Source organism: Tachypleus tridentatus, chromosome 11 (assembly GCF_004210375.1).
Source record: "Tachypleus tridentatus isolate NWPU-2018 chromosome 11, ASM421037v1, whole genome shotgun sequence".
NCBI lineage: Eukaryota > Metazoa > Arthropoda > Merostomata > Xiphosura > Limulidae > Tachypleus > Tachypleus tridentatus.
This window is the reverse complement of record NC_134835.1, coordinates 45,601,065-45,615,725: the sequence shown is the minus strand read 5'-3', so window position 1 is coordinate 45,615,725 and position 14,661 is coordinate 45,601,065. Positions and strand designations below refer to the sequence as shown.

At 29.7% G+C, this 14,661-nt stretch overlaps 1 protein-coding gene across 4 annotated transcripts in view; it reads right to left on the bottom strand.

Annotated features, from left to right (window-relative positions):
• LOC143232079 (signal transducer and activator of transcription 5A-like) overlaps window positions 1–14,661 on the bottom strand; it is an 87,275-nt gene that overhangs the window by 41,529 nt on the left and 31,085 nt on the right. For all 4 annotated transcript variants that reach the window (XM_076467138.1, XM_076467139.1, XM_076467140.1 and 1 more), the window contains exons 8-11: window positions 4,067–4,218; window positions 2,372–2,536; window positions 657–791; window positions 227–271 (exon numbers count right to left, since the gene is read on the bottom strand). In XM_076467138.1, coding sequence (XP_076323253.1) covers window positions 227–271; window positions 657–791; window positions 2,372–2,536; window positions 4,067–4,218 — 497 coding nt within the window. The remainder of the gene's footprint in view (window positions 1–226; window positions 272–656; window positions 792–2,371; window positions 2,537–4,066; window positions 4,219–14,661) is intronic.

The window sequence follows — 14,661 nt, the reverse complement described above, 5'->3', positions numbered from 1 at the left end:
CTCATGTACGCTTCACTGGTGCCAAACAAGTGATTAACTAATACAGCAAGAGAAAGGAACCAAAAAATTTATACCCACTATTTTACATAAGCAGTATAGTTAATAACTGGATGAATCTTTCAAATTTTGCATTTTAGAATTACGATTTACTGAAAAATTTTTATATTAAGTAACTGTTATTGCTGCATCAGTATAAAAAAACTGTAGAAAAAAACAATCAACTTACGTCATGCCCACTTTATTTTTCAGAAGTGAATTTGCTTGTGCTTCACTGTAAGAAATATGATTAAAACATAAAAGAATTTAAAATATATTTGAACACTAATTAATTATTTAATAACTTATGAAATAACATTTTGACCAATAATATGCCATGAAAAATTATAATTTTATTAAAATTATATAAATTGCATACTATTTCTAGCACGTTACCCATTATATTTTGTTCTGTTTTTAAAGACAACTGAAAAAAGTGTACATTCAAGAAATATAAGAAAAACATTCAAAACTTTGAGTTTTCAGTTACAATGTTTTTAGTTGAAATTAATTCTTTTATAACAGCCTTCATCTATAACAAATCACGTACAGTTTTTTAAATATTTTTATGTATATTTTAGTACTTAAGAAGAAAAAAAATTTTAACAAATCTGATATACCTTATAATAGTGACTTTGACTTGTGGTGGAGTCATGTGAACATTGAGTTTGCCTCCAACCAGCAATCTCACAGTAGCAGTAAACCTGGTGTTGGTCTTCATTACTTGAGGAGGCAACTTTTCAATAACAAATGTGCTAAGTAGGAAAATCAATAGTTTTTAAAATCAGGATAGAAAATAAATTTAGATAAATAAACATCAATATGTGTGTCTGTATATCTGTTCCTTACACATTTCCACATTTCTTGATCAATGAGCACCAGACTTGACTCAATGAAACAAGATGACATTGGGGTTGACTTCTCTATCTAATTTCATAACTATTTTAGAAAAACCATCAATGTTTTATATCTCTAAGAAGTAGAATCAGCTATGTAACCATGACTATTAAAATTCTTGAAAATAATATTTCTTTCTTTTCAGTACTGGAAAATTTATGTATTTTTATTGCTCTTTTAATTTTAGGCAAAAAGAAAAGAAAAAACAAACAGTTTCCTATCCTTTGTTACAAACAAGTTTTTATTTCACCCCTCCAGTGGATGTGTACTCTAGCTAGTAAATTAAAATGTTATGTAATACATAAAAAGACTTGAGATTAAAATCATCATAAAGAATAGCCAAAGGTTTTGTTACATCTGTTGTAAAATAAATTAATTTTATAATTTTCAGGAATGTACATATAAGTGGATTAAAAATATACTCTCCTTACAATGATTAAACTAATTTTTTCTCAAAGCCCAGGTGCATAATAAAAGAAAAATAAACCAACATCTTCTTGTAATAATGAAAACAAAAAAAAAATCTTGCCAAATATTCAGAAAAAAAGTTGTCATAGAAACAATACATTTCATACAAAAACAAACAATATGGATTTTAAATGAGGAAAACATTTGTACAGACTTAAAGAACACATCTGATGTCACAAAACGTGATAATAAACAAATAAGAAAATTAATAATTCATGTACTCTGTCTTGTACATTGAGAGTATATTCCATTGTGTAAGTAGTGGAATATTTTTATAAAGCCTCCAATGATAATCACCTTTATTAGTGTTCTATACAATTATGTGTTATCATTTTGTAAACAAGACAATTTTTCTACACTACTTAATAAGTGTGTTGAACCCCTAATTTTAGCACTGCAAAACTGTAGACTTACCACTGTACTAGCAGGGGCTACTTAATAAACTTTTGGTCTCATTAAAACATATATACATATTTATCTGTAGCATTTCTGTTCAATACAGCTTTAGTGATTAAGCAGTATATTTAAAGTTGATATTATATCCACAGTACATTTTTATATTTTCATACACAGTACAACATTAATTACCTGTCTCTTCCAAGAAACCAAGTCGTGAATTAATTGGTTATAAATACATTTAATGGTTCATTTTCAACTGTCTATTATGTTCATAAAACTATCATGTATATAATACTTTACAAATACTATCTTTTCTGTCTTCTCAGGATATAAATACTATTGTTGTATTAGTTTGGGTTAATAAGTTATAAGATAGATAGTTTTTAACATTAATTATATGTAACTAATATATTTATATTTAAAATTATAATGCCATAACCTCTTCAAATGCACAGCTTAAAATTTTGAAAACTTATTACAGTTAATGTTAAAATTTAGTGAAACTTAAAACATAAGGTTTTTCATTATCAGTTCTTTAAATCTTTAAAAAGACAAATATATACTAAAATACCTTGTAACAAGGGAGGAAAGAAGACCTGTGATTTCTGAATTTAACGAATGGAACTTTTCCAAAATATTCCCCATAGAGGAGTTAATGGGCAGCTGAGTGCAGAGCATTTCCACTCTCTTGATTTGTTGCCTATTCTGCCAGATTATTTCTACAAGATACTCACACCTATGGAACCAAAATATTTTTGAATTAGTTTTAAGTTTCAAAATGCACTAAACTACTGAACTAAATATGTGTTTAAACAATCTTAATATCATGGATTCTACAGGGTTAAAATAACTAGTTTTCCAAAATTCCATACATCTCCTCAAATTTTCTATAAAATAAGTAAAATGTTCAGACTTCATATTTTCTTTTGATTTAAGATTTTAATAAAAACAAGATGCTTGTTCTAAGTTCAATGTTTAGTCCCTGAGTGATAATTATTACTGAGCTACTGGAAGACACAAAATTTTTCATCTCCTCATGCAACTTGTCAAACAAACCCAAAAAAGCTACGAGCTTTTCAAAAGGTTGTTGCTTCTTTTCAGCTCAGTAGATTGAAAACTGTAAATGTTTGAAGTTGATAATGCCAAGAACTGTAACACACACATTTTCACATTTATTTTTGTAATTTTCAAGCTCTTGAAATTACTTTCTTCCTTTCAATCTATTTGTCACAAATTTCCCTTTCTTCTGTATACATACTAAAGAGTTGTATTATTTCACTTACTACATCTGAAGGCAATGAATACAAATTCATAACTTGAGTGTATTAATATTTTGCATGAAAAAGGGGCATTACTCACTCTTCCCTGTAATAATCAGTTTTACATGGCATCACACTCCTAGGAAGAGTTAAACAATGTAAATATTTAGTTCTGATAATTGCCGTTCCACCAGCACTTTGTACACATTGTAATAGTCAGTTTCATAAAATGCTGTTTTGTGTATCCAAAATTGTTTGATATAATTTACTTAACCCTTTTTATGTAAGTACCATTGCTTTATGCAAGTAGCCCTAGCCAATCATAGGCTATTTATTTGTGGCACTCTTTTAAAGCGAGAAACTTCCTCAACGAAAATTTCCTGATTTTCAAAGTAATGAATTCAATAACAAAGAAATGGCATTTTAACTTATAAACCAGTATTTCATCTTTTGATTTTATAGGGTAAATCTTTAACTTGTTTGACTTTTATTTCTGTACCAGCCATGTAAATGTTAACTTACTGTAAAGAAATAAAGAATTAAACATTTGAAAACAGGTTATTGTTATTGTTCTTAAGTGGCCAGTCAAAAATCTCAATAAGATGGAAAAAGGGTGTGGGGGGGATTTATAGTGTTACTGTATACAAAATATTACATAACAAAAAACAATCTAATTATGTTAAGTAAAAAAAACTCATAAAATCTGATATTTTCTTTCATTTCTGATAGTCATGATAAAGATGGCTTATGTAATTATCATATTATAGAATAAGTAAATGTGATGTAAATTCTGATGTCCAATTTGTTCATTACTTTCTGTGCAACCTGATAAGTGTTAGAAAAACTGTAAAAACAAGAAAATGATTTTTAAAATAAATTTCCAATGTATTGTATACAGAAGTTAATAAACATAAAAACTCAGCAGAAATAAAAACAAATGTCACATAATTTAAATATCTAATTAAAATACACTCCTGTCATTTGAGAAAGATTTAATATTCATTAACCATTCTTGAATTTGGTCAAGGTTATTATCGAATACTGCTCCATTCCCAGCCAACTGCTGGTTTCTTTTCCACTTAATAAGCTCATCATCCAGAACGCGAGTCTGTAAGGAATGCACCTGCAACAACGTATCTTTGTGTCTGTCAGCAAGAACCTGAAAGGATGAATAAATAAAAAAGTCATTTTACAACCTTTTAGATGCTATTAGCAATTTAAGAAATATTTCTCTACTACACCTTAATGTGTAAATTAAGAGTAAAAATTGCATATTCTTAATATTATATTAAAATACTTAATACAAACATATTAAAAATTAAATTAGCTTTAGCTGATTTTCTTCAGACATAAAATTAGAAATAAGCCAATGTGTACTTACATATGTGAGGATAATGTCATTATACCCAAGTAACAGCCTTAGGGGTATATAAATTGTAAAAATATAGAATCTAGTCATCAAATGTTAAGTCAAACTTGTGAAAACATTAACATGTTGTATAAAGTTTGCTTTTTATACATACTTAACTGAAAAAATCCAAATATTTTGAGTCAAAAAAATTGATGTAAGTTGTAAAACTCAGTAATGAGTTGATACAAATTCAGTCATTTTTGCCTTATATGATTATGTAATTATAAAATGTTTTAGATTAAACAGAATTAAAAAAAAAACAAACACCAAAACATCGTGGCTTACGTGCTTTTCAAAAATAATTTCAACAGTAAAAAGTTTAAGTTCTATGCATAACATTTGATGGCATAAAAAATCGTTCTTCTGTTGGTTATCAAAAGACCATAAATTTAATAACACTTTGATATTTATGTGTAAATAAAGACAAAATACTAATAAAAATAATGTCCTTAGTTTGAAAAAGTATTTATTATATATCATAGTTTTTGACATACTTTCTTAATACAAACTTATGAAATGAAAAATTAGAAGTACTTTCTACATTACATGGATTAATTGCAATGCAGAGCACCTTTGATGATTCCTAACTGAAATGAAAAGAAATATTAAGTAGTTTTGTCCTAAAGTTTTTAAGCAAAAAGGCTGGTACGAGTATGATTCAGTGATTTGGTCTTTGTACCTATCATAACGTAGTACAGAGCATCATAGTCATAATGAAAAGCTTTATAAGAGAAAGTTAACGGGAGTGGTCTTATACTCTTGAACAGCTCAGTAGTGGAGCACGAGGCTTCTTAACAAAAGATCTCTGCTTTCTTTACCATCATCTGTTTTTGACTAATGAAATTTAATACTGAATATTACAATATAATGAATATTTCATTGTTTCATAAAGGAATTTGAAATAAAATATATGTTAAAATTTATACTCAATATTTATTTTCTAAGGTTTCAGTACCTTCAGATTCATGTTAAACTAAGATATTATTAATCACTGTCTCATAAAAATAAGTTAGCCAGAATGTTTGCATGTTTTTATCATGTATGTTTCATTTCCATCATTCATTATCAAATATAAGGGATGCTCACAGGTTAACATATGGTATAATTAATGATACTTGCAAATGCAGAAATATTTTACAGATCTATAACTTTCACTAATAACATGTACTATTGAGTATTAACAAGATTATTTTCAAGTGATATACATAAAATCCATATAATGTTTGAAGACAAAAACTGAGTAAATCAGCTAGTGCATGTACATTCAGAGACCAAAAAAACATATGTATATACTCTTCATGTGTAAAATTTGGGAAGATACTGTTCACAAACACAATTAATTACTATACAAGTGGGGTCAAAGTGCATGTAGCCTTTTACACTATTTTATTACCTATACACACACACACACACAACACAACTTTCACATTAAAACATAACTAATAAATCAAACTTTAATATTATGAAAGTTTTAATCTAACTTTAAAAAGGAAACACAGTGGGCCCTTCTCCAACAGAGGGGATACATTCCTTGAGCAAGCTGTGTTGAACCAATCCATGTTGGAGGAACTCAATAGCTCAGAGGTTTAACAGGGATATGTGAAAACAGATGCATTAAATCTCCAATAAATGCTTATTTATGTAAGGATTTCGTTTTTACAAATAAATAAAAAGCCCTACCTATACAGTATTGTATGCAAACTAAAAATATGAAACCATAAACATAGTAGCATTCACTTGTGATATCCTGCATTTCTAAATGAATATGTTAACCCTTTCAAGTACAGTTATGAGGCAAAGGCCATGTCATCTCATTTGTTGACTTGCATTCAAAATCTGATTGAATGACTATATCATGAATTGATGTCAATAAGGTTGGAATCAAATTATATATTATAATTCAGATTTTAATATACATTAATTTCTTAATTTAAAAGCAAATATTAAAAAGATATATCTGAATATAGATTTTTGTGATTCATGTGATATGTTAAATGCAGCACTGTTTAAAAGTACATGTTTATACTGTCAAAATACTACATCTATAGTTTTGTCCAAATTAAGAACTCATATTACTAATACTGACAAATTAGAATATGAAATAAGAATGTCACATTTTTTCCTTTTGCTGAGATATGGCTTATGTACTGAATCAAACATGATGGCCTTGTTCAACTCTTCCCATTTTTTGAAACATTCCCTTGTATACACTTACTTCAATACATGATATGTGAATAACCAATCAACAGCTTACAATGTCCCAAGTGTGGTTTTCAACCATTTTAAACTGCAAAAAGGCTACAACATTCTTTCATGCCAAGATTTCATGAAGCTAGGTTGTGCCTTTAATCTTCTCAAAGTTTCAGTTTTTTTTTTTAAATCTAAATACATCTTAGGTACTCAGCTTCATTACAATGAAATTCTATGGTATCAGTATAGTTATTCAACTGTATATACAAAATTTAATGAACAAAAATTGTTTGAAATCCTTCATGTGGGAAATTTTAAAAGGTTTAGCAACCTATATCCAGCAGCAGCAACAGAATTCAAAGTTCATAGCAAGAAAAGATAATTAATTGCTTTACTTCTCGATTTTTTTGTTCTATATTTTAATAAAAATAACTTTCATACCTTATTCCTAAATAGTAACAGTCTATATAGATATATAATGTATAATAATTGAAATGTTACTGTATATTACAAATACTAGTCCACTAAAACACAGTCAAGACAGGGAAGACTAAAGGTCAGTTTGACATTACTGGACACATAACATAAATGCATGTGCACCATGTCAATTCAAGTTATGTAACATTAGCTAGACATGACTGGAAGGTCAATATAATAATAATAATTATATATATACATGACATTATGAGACTTCAAACTACTTAGACTAAGTGTTTGTATTTTCATGTTATAATATGTCATCATTCTAGCACTGAAAAAGCATAATTTATAATTATTTCTGAAATTTTTCTTTTTTTATGACAGTTATGAAGCAGGACAAGTGACAGACCTCACCTAGTTAGAGTATACAACATAACAAAATATAAAGTCTCACTGAAAACAAAAGTTTAGAATCTATTTAGGAAGTTTTAGACCTTACATAAATAGTATTTGAGATTTTTGGAACAAAGAATAGTTTCCTTAATCATAACATTAAATTACATTGCACACAGACTAGTAATGAAACAGACTATTTTTACAAACAAATCTTCTGTTAAAAATCTAGTTTTTTAGTGCAAATTCTTAACATATGAAAATGTGAGACAAACTCATGTATACTTTACTAAGCTTGCTGCAAAAGGGTTAAATTAAATAATACATTACTGCATTTTATTGTAACACTTATGTATGAATGATGAAGACCTCTCATTGATGAAATGTAACTTATGATGATAATGGTAATATAAACTACGAAACACAAAATACTAATAAAAATATTACAATATTTAATATGCTAATATAAACTAAACTAACATAAAACATTAATAATAATACCACTGATATTCATGATTAACTAAAAACAAAATAATGACAAAAATAAAGTACTTTTTTAACATATAATAACCTTTTAGAAGTCACTTTAAGGTTGATAGATCATCAAAAAATTCAGCCTTAAACTTCAATGATGCACATGTAGAAACTGATGGGATGAGGTCAGAAGGTGTTATATCAGCTCACTTGGGCTTCATAAAGTCAGTAATTTTCAGCTCTCTCCTTCCTCTGCATATCTTTCAAAATTTCTTGAATGTTGTTAAATCCTGTCTGAAGTTTAATGCTTCTCTTCATTATAGAATCCATGTCTACAGCCATTTCTGCCTTGCACAAGATATCAAACACAGCTTTAGCAGGTTTTGTCTCTTCAACACCTTCCTCACTATCACTGTTGTTGGAGGCTCAGTGTTTCAAGTTCTTCCTTTGTTGGCTCTTGATAATTGGATTCCACCAGCTCAACATCATACTCATCCCTCATATTACCAAAGCCCTCACCCCCAACTTCTTTAGAAAGTCTCACAATGCTGGCAACTTCCTTCTCAACTGTCTTAAAGCCTTTAAAACTGTTCATGAGTTCAGGCCAAAAATGATGCCAACACGTATTCATGGCAGACTCCTTCACCTTGTTGCATGGCATTTTGGTGGTATTGATATCGTCTTGAATGTTATAAGCTTTACAAAATTTGTTTAAGCTTTTGAAAGCACTGGAGGCTATAGCTTGGACTGCACATCAGCAGACATTCCACAAATAGTAAGACTTGAATATCATTATTACTCCTTAGTCCATCAGTTGTAGAATGGATGTAAAAATATTATTTCCACATTAGGATGGCTGAATTGCAGTGTCATGGACAGGAGCATTATCCAAAACTAGAAGAACCTTAAAGCTGAGGTTCTTTTTTACCAGGTATTCTTTAACCTCATGCATAAAATGATTTTACAACTAGTTGTTGAATAACATCCTTGATATCCAAGCCTTTTTTATTTCACCACCAAACAACAGGCAAATGTTGCTTATTCTTGTCTCTTAATGTGTTACAAAGTTATCAAATATAAAATCAGACCCCTTCTGCCACACCCACCTGTCACATCCTCTCTTTCAGGATTTGTCAATATTTCTCTCTGATATTTAATAATAGAAAGTCAATGTTTGCATCTATCAAATGATGTATTTTACCATGTTATGTTCTGAATAGATAGATATCAATTTTATTTACAATATACGGTTTATTCCCAGAGGAATGTTAACAAATAGTATGTATTCTTTCTTATAACAAAGCCACACTGGGCTATCTGCTATGTCCTCTGAGGGGAATCAAACCCCTAATTTTAGCATTGTTAATCCATAGACTTAGTGCTGTTCCAGCAGGAGATGACTGATTGGAGTTAGGGGAAATTGTCTACTTTTTTTTGAAAGTTATTAGTCTATGTTTTTCAGAGCATTGATTAATTATAAAATGCAATTATAAACAGATGTATATTGTTACAAGCTTAAAGCTACTTATGATTAATGAATGTATATTCAAGTTACAATTTGAAATCATTCTAAAAAAAGTAAATTAGATATTTTAGTTGATTACAAAGTTGGTCAAGTTGACCAATTTCATATAGATATAGTGAAGAAAATAACAGGTAAAATATAATCGAGATTTTTGAGAAAACAAAAAGTATTTTTAAACTTAATATGTAAATTATTTTGTACATGGACTATTCAAAATAAAGAATCAATATATTCATGGACAAATATTTATTTTAACGTATTAAAAATACTTCACTAAAAACATGATAATTTTGTATGTGAAAGACATAATGTTAACTGAAAGACTGCCAAATTTTATGAGGATATACACACTATACTGAAAGTAAATCTACAAAGATTTTAAATAAACACACAGGAGATGTGGTCAGTTAAATTGACCAAACCCATATTGAGAGAGTTATAATGATCTAAAGCATCTTCCTATGTTTGTATAGTGAACTAATTGCACATAATCGAATTTTGCATATTTGGTAGATAATTGGTTGCTTTTATTTTTGCATGTATAAGTGAATCCGTGTTGGATGAACCTGTATTGTAGGAGAGTTTACTGTATTTAAATAAAGAGTATTTATAATTAAGAGAAAGATTTCAATTCACTAATTTTCAGTTAAGGCTAGCTCATTCTCATGGTAGGTTTTGATTACTTTGAATTTTGCTCTTTCCAAGAACACCTAAACTAGGTTCAGATACAAAGCCAATTAAATTATAACAGTTTCAGATCAATATATTTTTGTAATGGTAATAGTTTGGGTTCTTACTTGCATATTAGAAATAAAAATTTTGCATAGTATTATCAATGTACAAAAAATAAAAGGGTCATGTTTTATTACAAGCCAAGAGTGGCCAGAAGTGAGGACCAAATTTCTTACCATTTATGCATATTTTTAGCTACTACTACAAAAGTAACTTAAATGTAAAAATTAGAAACCTATTAGGTTAGATAGGAAAAATACACAATGAAAAATTAAATATAATTTCTTAGAGATGTACAGAATTGAGTTCCTTGGATGTTATGCAATTCATTACTTTAATGTAACTAGAGCTATGAACTTGCCAGGTAATTTATGGATTTGTTATACAAGCTTAGGAATCAGACATACTTTAACTATGGCTACAGGTTTTGTAGCCATGGAATACGATTTATAATTTCCACACAATTAACTTTTAATACAGTGCAAACACTTGGCAGAATTTCAGTAAAAATTACCAATGACAATTTGACAATGAAAAATCTAATTTTTTTAATAAAGTATTTTTTCCAAAGAATTGTCCACGAATACATGTCTGTTTTTTTTGTACTATTCTAAGTGCAAAGTGATTTTCATTTGCATAATCTATAAAACTTTCTAAATAAAGTTCTAACTTTTTCAATCAAACTAAATTTTATCTGTTATTTTGTCTACCCTATGCAAGGTCAGTCAATTTGACTCATCTTGTAGCCATAAAAAAAAAGTTGAAATTTACCTAAGTTAACCATTTTTTCTTTATAGAATGACTTCAGATTGTAACTTGAAACATTTTTTATCCTGTATATGTAAAAACAGCTGGTTTTGGTTGAAAAAATTTTTATGAATAGGAGCGAACAGCTTTTCGACCTTCTTCGGTCATCGTCAGGTTCACAAAGAAAGAGAGGTAATTGACTGATAGCTGACCACATGTTTGAAGGGGGTTGTGTAATTGAGTGTAGGAATGTACAGGGTATGCTGAGATGTTTGATTATGTTTATTAATATAAGTATAAAAGTGTTCCTTTATATTGGTTTATTTTGGGTATGAGTTATTGTATAACTAAGGCTTCTTTAATTTTGTGATTGTTTATATTTGTTTCTTTATTTAGGTGTTCTCTATGGTTATGTTGTTTTTATTTGATTTGCAGTGTTCGAAAATGTGTGATTATATATATACAAAATCAAACATCTAAGCATGCCCTCTACATTCCTACACTGTTACACAACCCCCTTCAAACATGTGATCAGCTATCAATCAATTACCTCTTTCTTTCTTTGTGAACCTGACAATGACAGAAGAAAATCAAAATGTTGTTCGCTCCTCCACATAAAAATTTTTTCAACCCAAACCAGCCGTTTTTACATACATATTTTTCTCTACAAGTGGGTTACCTCATCATCACTGATTTTTTATCCTAAACAGCTTTAAACTCATGACAGTATACATTTGTTTATACTTAAATTTGTTTTATTGCCTTTTGAATTGCATTTAACTACTATTCATGTCACACAAGTTGTAAATGAAACATTCAACTCACACTACTGAATTCCATAATACATGATCTGCTTGTAAACATAACTCATGAACAAATTATTATTCTTTATTTTACCTTATCTAACATAAAAATTTTCTGAATTTTTTATTTAAGTTATGTTTATGATAATAAATAAAAGAACTTGTACAAAAACAAGAAATAAAGTTCTGCCTGTGTCATCATCTTTTTTGATTTTGACTATCAATGACACTTAAACCTACTTTTTAATACTAATGGTACTACTACAATAAATACTTTTGTACTGCACCTAAGAACAAAGAATAATAGCATGCAAAAATCAGGCAACATCCCATAACTATGACAATTTTTCTGACCTTCTAACCATGCAATAGGCACTTTTAAAAATTTATCTAAGCTCCTCCATATTTCTTATGGGAATAAAGCTTGAACTGAAAGTGAAACAGATAATTTTCTCTATAGTAAACAATGTAACATAATTCACTTGATATATTAAAAACTTGTTTTCTACTTGTCATACATGAAGCAGTATTAAACATTAGAGAGAGCTAATGACAATTTCTGTGGAGATAGAATGTGACACAAAGGGATTGCAAGAGAGGTCTGATTTTCTATTTGATGATTCTATAACTGAATAAGATTTATGGCTATAAAAATTATGCATTGCCTGAGTGATAATGACATCATAATGGGAAATTTATGTTAAATTTTATGCTTCTTGATAGAGAAGGGATGCCTGAAGAAAAAATATCAGTTCTCCTATTAGATAAAATTGTTTGTCGTTTTTTTTAAATATTGCCTTGTAAAACTAAGAGCTTAAAACTTGCACACTATTAAGATCTGGATTATTATCTACATTTTTACACCAAATTGCTTCACATACCATGATAAGAAAATAGTTCTAATTAAATATTGAATGTATCTCACTAAAAACTCATGACACATGCATAGAAAAATTCCAATAGTAAGACAGTTGAAGACCAATAAAATAATAAAATTAAATGCAAACAGATGTAAACTGTTATAACTCTGAGGTTGTTTAGAATAAATATTTTTTTTTACTGAAAAACATTTGGTATTCATTTAGGAGGTTCTAAAGATTAAAATGAAATTTAAAAGCTATAAGATATAAAAATTATTATTATTCCTCACAAGAAAGTTAATATTTTCTTAGTCTAAAAATGTATTTCCAATGGGTACTTAAATCTCTCAATCAAAGCTATCTTAATCATGGCCTGTCCTCCAGGCATTGCTAAAAAATTTCCATACAACTCACCAGCGTTTATATCTCAGTTTTGTGCCATTTCACAGCAAGTACTGATCACATTACCACTCTCCACTGGCACATTTAACTTCCCCTACTATTCTTGAATAATCCTTACTATTTTGAATTGGCAGACACAAACCATAAACACCAGCATCTCAGACGGGAGGAAGGGTGGGAAGAAGTATCTATCAGAAATATATTTTTAGAGTAAGAAATTTTAACTTCCAGTGGAGGATCATCAATCTTAACTCAAGAGAAAAGAGATCATACTGAAAGAACATGTGTGCTAGAATATAAAAAGAAAGTACGCCAGTGGGATATAGCAGTACTTCTAGAAGAATGTTCTCCACCCAGCAATCAATAACATAACACAATTGGGACAGAACTGAATTAAGAGACACTACTGAAGACAATAAATAAATGTACAGCACTGAATCAGTACTGGATAAGTATGACATGAATCAGTATTATATTGACCAACAGAAAAAGTCTTGTGTATGCAACAACTTTCCCTTATACATACACTGCTGGTCAAAATCTTAAGGCCAATGAACATAAAGAAAAAATATGTATTTTGCATTGTTAAACTCAACCACTTATTTGAGTAGAGCTTTGAAAGATGAAAATAAGAAAAGGGAAAATAAAAATAAACTTTTTTTACCATTTACTAGGGAAAATGTGAACACTATGAAATTAGCCTAAATACTAGCTGGTCAAAAGTTTAAGACCATACTGAAACAAAGCGTTAATTGGTAAACACGTAAAAAAATTCCTGAGGAATACGAAACGAGAATTTCAAGTGGTTGGCCCAGGAAAATTTCGCTGGCGTCGAGCAGGAGGATTTGATAGGTTGTCCAACAAGACACAAGCCGATCGTCAAACCAGATTAAGGCCCTTACAAATGCAGAATGCAGCTCAAGAACAATAAAACGGCATCTAGAAAAAGCTTTAAAAACCATAAACGTCTTCAAAAGGCCATACCTCCTTCCACACCACTAAACAGCTCGGTTAAACTCTGCTGAGAAGTACCAAACATGTGATGTACAAAAGTGGATGAAGGTTTGTTCTCTGTTGAGAAAAACTTTAATCTGGATGGTTCAGATTGCTTCCAACGTTACTGGCACGATAAGGATATCCCACCAGAGATATTTTCTACATGACACAATGGAGGAAATTCCATCATGATCTGGGGTGCTTTCTCCTTCCATGGAATAATGGAGTTTCAGGTTACACAGGGGCATCAAACAGTAGCTGACTACATTGGCATGTTGGAGAGAGCATCCTTATTGATTGAAAGCCCTCTCTTGTGTGGAAATGAATGGACCTTTCAGCAGGACAATGCTGCAACCCACAATGCCCACAGGACAAAGAATTTTTTCATGGCGAATAACGTGATTCTTTTGTACCAACCAGCGTGTTCGCCCAAACTGAACCCCATTGAAAATGTTTTTAAGGTGGATGACAAGGGAAGTCTATAGAAATGGACGTCAATTCCAAACAGTGCATGTTCTTCGTGAAGCCATCTTTGCCACTTGGAATAACATTCCAGCCAGCCTTCTGCAAATGCTTATATCGACCATGCCAAAGCGAATGTTTGAAGTTATTCACAATGATAACCGTGCAACTCACTACTGAGACCTCT